The sequence below is a fragment of the Salvia splendens genome, chromosome 7, assembly GCF_004379255.2.
Source record: "Salvia splendens isolate huo1 chromosome 7, SspV2, whole genome shotgun sequence".
In the NCBI taxonomy this organism is placed as follows: domain Eukaryota; kingdom Viridiplantae; phylum Streptophyta; class Magnoliopsida; order Lamiales; family Lamiaceae; genus Salvia; species Salvia splendens.
This window is the reverse complement of record NC_056038.1, coordinates 25568423-25576469: the sequence shown is the minus strand read 5'-3', so window position 1 is coordinate 25576469 and position 8047 is coordinate 25568423. Positions and strand designations below refer to the sequence as shown.

General features: G+C 38.2%; 1 protein-coding gene across 8 annotated transcripts; it reads right to left on the bottom strand.

Moving 5' to 3' along the window:
• Nucleotides 1-365: 365 nt before the first annotated feature.
• Nucleotides 366-7265, bottom strand: LOC121740860 (peroxisomal biogenesis factor 6-like). Of its 8 annotated transcripts, none has more exons than XM_042133494.1 (27): nt 7173-7265; nt 7066-7105; nt 6854-6969; nt 6257-6578; nt 5637-6171; nt 5428-5548; nt 5195-5316; nt 5013-5104; nt 4699-4894; nt 4549-4615; nt 4096-4244; nt 3931-4001; nt 3644-3817; nt 3469-3534; nt 3094-3192; nt 2920-3009; nt 2705-2780; nt 2524-2620; nt 2347-2416; nt 2063-2242; nt 1841-1963; nt 1669-1752; nt 1397-1581; nt 1166-1304; nt 1001-1060; nt 826-927; nt 366-683 (listed from the first exon to the last, which is right to left on the bottom strand). In XM_042133494.1, the coding sequence occupies exons 4-27, from the start codon at nt 6518-6520 to the stop codon at nt 570-572; spliced, it is 3276 nt and encodes a 1091-aa protein (XP_041989428.1). In that variant the 5' UTR covers nt 6521-6578; nt 6854-6969; nt 7066-7105; nt 7173-7265; the 3' UTR covers nt 366-569. The 8 variants fall into 8 exon arrangements, with proteins under 8 accessions (XP_041989428.1, XP_041989433.1, XP_041989434.1 ...); XM_042133499.1 differs by having other exon boundaries at nt 5637-5919; nt 6028-6171; nt 6854-7105; nt 7173-7259; XM_042133500.1 differs by having other exon boundaries at nt 6257-6376; nt 6460-6578; nt 6854-7105; nt 7173-7259.
• Nucleotides 7266-8047: the final 782 nt, after the last annotated feature.

The following is an 8047-nucleotide window of genomic DNA, read 5'->3' as shown; positions in this document are numbered from 1 at the left end:
CATATCACTTGGTATTCCATTTCTGTTTTGAATTTCTCTATGGCATAGATATCAAAATATGTAAACATGTGTATGATATATCGAAGTTAAATGGTTGTATCTTGTTATAACATACTAATCCACGATTTAAATGTTTTGATTCATTTAACCAAAAATATACTTCTTGATTGTTAAAGAGAATAATTAAATATCTAAAATAAATGTTTTTGTTTTTGGAACCTAAGTAGGAAGTTTGTAACCCTAACACCTAATCGATTGCCTTCTGATCATTTTGGGTTTTGCTTTTTCTTATTGACTTCTGATTTCAGTAGATAAAATCAAGCTGAAAATGGAATGGAAAAGGAAACAAACCAAAAGGTGCAAGAGTTATGTTTATTTATTCAATCGCCCTCTATACCATGATCATATGAAGAGAAGTAAATTTGGAATTTATTGAATCAAACAAGAATATACAGGTAAAGATGAAGGAAAAAATCAGTAGAATTACTCTTCTTATCTAGTGGATGGAGAAAAAACCAAACCTACCTAGATGTTATACACTCCTTCCTATACAAATGTTGTGTCTTCCTCTACAAGAAGTAGCTAAGTGGTGTCTTCTTTCTCGTTCCACCTTCCCCGTATAGTTCGTTCCACTGTTGAAGCTGGGCCATGTTTTGTGATTCCGATGAAACACTTGCACATACCTACATTTCAATCCGACTCACAAATGTCATATTCTTATTTTAGGGCAATGACTTGAAGGCAAGAAAACTAGATTATGTATCTTTCCATACTTCCACAAAGAAAATGTTAAGGAGAACAGATCTTTAGGGCAAGTATATGCACCTGTGCATGTGCTTTTTTGAAGTCATCCATAGTCAGGCTTCGAACGTCTGAACTGTGCAGTGAAGGCAATGGTCTGTTCTCGGCCAGTGCCAAAGCTTTTTCCTATAATATTGCACGGTAAGTGAAAACCAATATGACATAAGATGAGAAGAAAGCTTCAATCATGTGAATGTACCTGCTTCTCTTTCTCCAAAAGTTGTCTTATCGGGTAATATGAAGCTACCACACAAAGATTCTAAGATACAGACATGTTTCGCAAAGAAGGAATGGATCAGACGAGATTACAAGCCAAAACCAACTATTTAGAACTCATGCAGAATATGAGAAAAAACGATCAAACCTTTAGATCACTTCCCGAATACCCCTCGGTCATTTGAGCTACTGCTTCGAGATCCACATCTGGACCTAGCTCTTCTGTGGCTAATATCACCTTTAAGATTTTGTCCCTATTTTGAGCATCGGGCAGACTGACCATCAACCTGGTCGAATTATAAATAGATCAAGAGAACTGACGAGGAATGCTTCTTGTTTAGATAATTGAAAAATCTGTTCGAAAGGGCAATGATAACACCTTCTGGGAAGCCTCCTTATTACTGCCTCATCGAGATCAAAAGGCCTGTTTGTTGCAGCAAGTACTAGCACTCGTTCCTTATCCTTTGTACGCAAGCCGTCCCAGTTAACCATAAATTCATTTTTTATTTTACGCATTGCCTCATGTTCTCCTTGGCTTTCCCGTTTCCTTAACATACTGTCAACCTGTGGCGACATATATAAAAATCTTTATCGAGAAGACCATAATAAATGATATCACAACAACAAAAACTAACAGATGATTAGACTGACCTCATCAATAAATATAACACTGGGCGATATTTTGCTGGCCAAAGTGAAGACTGCTTTCACGTATTTCTCCCCTTCACCAAACCACTGAGTGCAAAATAATTACAATCAACCACAGATAGGGATAAACAGATGAGAATGACTAAGAAATGTTCAAGGCTAGCAAAAACCCCACCTTTGAGGTAATGCTAGACGTAGATATGTTGATGAAGTTTGCACCTGCTTCTGTTGCAACAGCTTTTGCAAGCATTGTTTTACCCGTGCCAGGAGGCCCGAAGAGCAATACTCCCTTACAAGGCTGCAAACGACACAATTAGTACAAGAAGGTATCGAATTCATGACAAATGAAAAGAAATGCTCTATTTTCTGATATGCTTTGAGCACAAAAAGCATTTACTTTTCTAAGTTGTCCTTTGTTGAACAGTTCTGGCCTTTGCAGAGGTAGCATCACTAATTCATTCAAAGTTTCCTTCACATTCTCCAATGCTGCAATGTGGTCGAAACTAACACCAATGTCACCGGGTGGAATGACCTCAGCAAGGAGCCTTTTCTCGAATTCATTCTCAGTAGCCACGTCCTAAAACTTTAAAAGTTATTTCCATGTACCAAATTAAGTAAAACAGTCCAGTGGAACAGTTCATTTTACAGCAAACACAAAGATCAAAACTCCACACACTTTACCTTGAGAGATTTTTTTAAACTCTGGTTTCCGTCTTCGGTGCCACGTAGAATGTCGAGCCCATATTTGATACTGCAATATAGTGAAGAAAGAATAGTGTCGGGACTCTCATCCGAAACCAAGTACTCAATTCTCAGGCTCCTATCAGTGGTAACATGATAGCAGACATATTTATTTACCTTGCACTTTGAATGACAATTGATGTATCTGTGACTTTTGGTAGAGTGTAGTACATGAAGCGATGAGTCAAAGCCCATCCGATAGCTCTTTCAACATCTGTCACCATTAGAACAAGTATCAAGGATTATCCAATTGAAGATCGTGAAATTTAGAGATAAGAAGTGAAATTGTATGACTGACTTTCACCGGACAAAGCTTGATCGTTAATGCACAATGTTTCCAAATCAGGGCAAACATATCTAAACCGACTTAAAACCTGAAATATATTGACAAAGAGAGACAAAATATTAGGCCAAAAAATGATACAAGAAGTTTGTCCAAATATCAATACTGCAATTTGCAACAAAATCCAGAGACAGATACTTCAGAAGGGGTGATGGACCAGCAAGACTAACCGAGCGGATAAGGGCAATATTTTCCTGTGATTTCATTGTCATGGCATCTCGATCTAGCATTTGTTTCCAGTCCTCCAGTATTTCTTCATCCTGTCATATTTTAGCAGCAATTAGTACTTCTTTCTCTTCAAATAATCAAAGTAGCATCATATGGAAGCCAAAAACTATGATTACCTGAGGAATCTGTACTGTCACTTTGTTTGGGAAAAGACGACTGAGCTGCTTCATACTTTTTGGGGCCTCTTTGTTTTTGTCTTGCAATTTACACTTATCCTATCAAAAAATAAAATGCTGTCTTACGAAGAGAAGTTGTATATGCCCCAATGTCGTCATTTTCATGACCATGTCAACCAACTGCATAACTTGCAAGTATGCTAGAAATGACGAAGTACACCAATAACCATTCAAATCGATCTTAATGAACATCTCAATAAAGGAGAAATGCATGCCAAGACTGTTTTCATACACATCAATGACAAAATCCATGTAACTAATCAAAAGTGAACACAAATTTAGAACACAGAATATATAATTGCAGTTAACTCGTACCCCTACAGAATGCATGTCCAAGAATCCTGTTTGGTTTAACTTTGCGAGAAGCAAGAGAGGTGGAGGCTGGATCCAAAACGTGAATTACAGTGTCACAACTCACAAAATTATATAAACAAAAGTATCAGTGTGTGTGTTGTTATGTAGAAATATTAAATTAAAGATCATCACATACTTTTTCCTTTGGGGTGTCCATCCGAGTATGTGAAGCTATGGCAACAACATTTTCTGGCAAAGCTTCGAGCTTCATTTTAAAGGCTGTAAATGCCATCAAATCCCTAATCACCAATTTCTCGATGTCTTTGAAAAACAAAATTAATGAACCCTTTTTACTTTCCATGGAAGCAACCTACAGAATCATTACATGTAAAATATCACTATTAAAAACCACAATCATGCAACATAAAAGAATGGATTCTAGTGTGATAAATACTTCAAATTTCACATAGCAACAAAGTTTACCTCAAAGAGATCATTTATGACAAGCTCATCAATGTCATCGTCATTTGAACTTTCAAGACTTATTGAGCCAGCTGCACATGGAGAAAAATAATCACAATTATAACTGGACATATTCTAGGTATAGAAGTTAAATAAGACAAGGAAACAAGTTAAGCAAACTCTTACCGGAACAAAAAAAACCATGATCTCCTTCGCAAAGGCCCCCGAGGTCATTACCTTCGGGAACTGCTCTATTGAATCTAACCCCAATTTTAGAATAGCCATTACCTTCAAATACAAGAACCACCTTGCCTCTGGAACCATATAATGGACTCCTGCACAAAATCTTATGTTATCGGACTTAGAAATAAGGACAACCCACAACACATTGATACAATCATACAAGCAATTGGTACAGCTCATCAACCCCACATTCTCATAATTTTTTAGATGATCTAACAGCATGTATATCCAAACAGAAGGTGACATAAAAACGGGCGATTTAGCAAATATATGTTTAACTTGTGCAATTTCATGCCACCAACATCCAATAAAGTGACAGGTTATATCGAGAGTACAAGAGAAAGAAACATTTATCAGATAAACATCATCGGTAAATTTGAACAACAAATGATTTACCTAATTGGAAATTGACCGGGAGAAATGCCAAATGCTACTGAAGTGCCAACAAACTTTACTCTATCACCTGCCAAATTCCACTTTTAACCACTAAACATAAAAAATCTGAAACCTAAATTTAGACAAACAAGCATAAAAGGCTAATTATACCTTTTCTGAAAGCGTAGTTCTTTGACGTAGCAGTAGATGCTTCGTCCTTAGACTGCGCAGAAGAGGCTATAGCAGCATCCACACTCGAAGCTAGTTTCGTAAGGTCTACATCAGCAGTTGTTCGCTTAGCGAACACAGTAGCTCTCTCAGGCTCTGAACTTTCTTTTGGGGATTCAACTTCCTTAGTTAATCCCCCCTAAACAAATTTTTAAATCAAAAATCAGAAATATAATTGCACAAACGAGCAATAGAACTAACTGATTAAAGAAAACAGACACTATTTAAGTTTCTTAACATTTAAAGTGGAAACTTACACCAGATAACATAATCTTGTTGACTATAAGGAGTCTCACACCAAAAAAATTAGCAAGTGCCCTAGTCAATGTTTCCTTATACATTTCTGAACCTGCGAAGAAAACACGTAATGCGATGGTCAAGATCAGCCAATAAAGTAGTAAAAAACGTACTTAAATATTTGAGTATGGAGGTATATTACCTTCTGGACCTGACAACAAAATTCTTGGGCACACCGCAGGGAGTTCTGAAATAAGCTCCACCATGTTCGGACACTTCAAATGTATGTATGACGAAGCTACAAGGACATTCTTGGTGGTCTCACTGTTAACGAAAATGAGCATTCAAATATGAAGCCAGCATAGAAAATGCATAATCTATCCTATTTATTAAAAAGGGTAGAGAGTTTATCAGTGGTACACAATAAGCAAGTACCTTAGATAATAGGGAAACTTCTCGAATGAAACACCCAGATCTTTCACATCGATTAAACATTTCCATAAGCCCTTTATTTGATCTCTGTGTTTCTTATTAAACTCAGAAGCTGATGGGCCTGCTAAAAATGTAAAACAGGTTATTGTTGGCAATACCAGAAGATGAAGCACCAGTATTCTCAATAACTGCTGCAGAAACATCGTCTTTACAGGAAAAAGCATCTTCCATACTGGTATCAATGATACAATTGTCTGACACTTTGCAAGTAGAAGGCACTGATGGAATTTCAGACCCTTGTTTCTGAGATGATGGTGGTGGAATAAGAGACAATTCATCAGTAGGATGTGAGAGGGGGGCCAGAGTTGACGCAACGGCACCTGATCTAGCCTCAATATGCAATCCATTTTTGGATCCACCATGAGCTTCTAAGCTACTTACTGAAGGGTGCATGCTAGTTGTCGATTCACCAGTGTTGGTAAGGAGTTGGAAAATATAGTAATATGTCAAGGAAATAAACAGGTATAATAATGTATTTCTACCAACCACCATAAACAATATGATGAAGAAACTACTATTAGAACACCACAGACAATAGGATACGTAAGCCTGTTTAGTTTTTGAGCTAAAGATAATCTCATCACCTCCATTTATAGAGATGGTGGATTTTTCAACGTAAGCCTTTCCATTAACTTGAACATATCCTTTTTTCCCAATGATTTCAAGCACTGTTTCCGAAACCCCTCTCTATGAATTGAGAAATGAGCATAGAATCAGTAACCATGATAGTTGGAATCCCTGCCTAAGTACCACATTGACAATCACAACATACCTCAGTTTCAATGTGCAGACTACACAACAACTTACTGACTGCTGGATCTATGACCCACAAGCCACATCGCTCGCTTTTACCAACAGTTAAAGTAGGGAGATGCAGAATAACATGGGAATTCTGGGATAGGAAAATTGCACGAAACAAATTAAGATAAAGAAGGGTAATCAAGATGTTGGCATGTGAATGAAGAGTCACTAAACCCCCATTGATAGCCGTGCTAGATTTAAAGCTTAGCAACACTGAAGTATTCCCCCTAAACATCACTTATCAGGATGAGACAAGCAACATTGTCTTGTACCCGTCACTTCCAACAACGGACCTGTCCAAGTTAAACTTTTTAGTATGGAATGCATAATACTCTCTTGTTTCTGATTCCATATTGAGATTAAAAAAGTTTTTTCCATGACCTAAAATATCGAAACGGGCAAATACATTATCCATTTTTACATTACCAGATATGAAATCAAAATTCAGAAAATATGATAGTCCATATTGACAACATAATTGTCATGAATCTCATTCCAAGATTCAAATTAATTTGAATAATTTATTAGCCTTTTCAAGATAACATAAAGAGTAAAGGCGCACACACACCTCTGAACACTGAGATATGAGTTTTCCCCATGGATTCCCAGAATCGGGCTGCTGCAGTACCAGCCCATTCCGTATGTGTAATTTGGGTATCCTATTCGATTTCCCTTTAGCAGCATCTGATTTTCAAGAATTCACCAAAACCCCCATTAATCTAGAAAAGAAGAAGAAAAGGGGATAATCACCTTTGGCCGGCGGCGCGTTAGCATCCTCACCTTTGGCCGGTGCGTTAGCATCATCTTCCGCTGACGCCGACTGCATGCAGAATTAAACATTGGCATCAAACACAAGAAAGGAAGGAAAGAATGATATGAGATTGAACCTTGGATCGCTTGGCGTCGGGCGGAGGAGGGGAGGAATCAGATACAGTGCGCTTAACCATGGATTCGGGGAAGAGATTCAAAATGAGTGATCGCGGGAAATGGTGGTTTGAATATGGCCACATAGCAATAGGCCAGTCATAGGCTAGCCACAAACTCCTCCTGTCACATAATCAGTACTAAAAACTCCTTCTGCTACATCATCAGGACAAGCAATAGGCTAGCCACAATAAACAAAATTATAAAAAAATAAATAATTAACACTCACAAAATACGGAATTAAATTTACGACATAAATACGGGAAAATTCAATAATAATATTTAATTTTTAAAAAAGTACATTAACTAAAAAAATTACATAATTAAAAAAACTAATGTCGTGCAGTCCTCCGCGCCCACAACTCTTCAATTAAATCCTTTTGGAGTCGAATATGAGCATCCACTTGGCGCATGTCGGCATGTGCTTGGAGGCGGCCGGCTTCATCGTGAGGTACCTCGCTTCGTACGTTGGGGGCGGCCACGGCGTGGCTTGGACCGGCTTCATTATCGTCGTTGGCCCAACTAGTCAGTTGTACACCTTCATCTTCGACAATCATATTGTGCATGATAATACAGGCGTACATTATATCAGCAATGCAGTCGACATGCCACAAACGCGTTGGACCCCTAATTGTCGTCCATCGAGACTGGAGCACACCAAATGCGCGTTCCACGTCCTTGCGCGCCGACTCCTTCCGTTCCGCAAAATAGGCCTTCCTCTCATCTGATGCGCATCTGATCGTCTTCACAAAGACGGGCCACTTAGGGTATATCCCATTCGCCAAGTAGTAGCCCATATCATGCCGGTTGCCGTTGGCGACAAAACTGATGGCCGGAC

Excerpts from the sequence above, each read along its gene's own strand:
- LOC121740860 (XM_042133494.1), bottom strand. The coding sequence starts at position 6,520 with ATGTTTAGGGGGAATACTTCAGTGTTGCTAAGCTTTAAATCTAGCACG. Across the intron at positions 5,317-5,427 it reads AAGTTTCCCTATTATCTAAG|TGAGACCACCAAGAATGTCC; the intron begins GTACTTGCTTAT and ends TTTCGTTAACAG. Across the intron at positions 3,010-3,093 it reads TGACAGTACAGATTCCTCAG|GATGAAGAAATACTGGAGGA; the intron begins GTAATCATAGTT and ends AAAATATGACAG.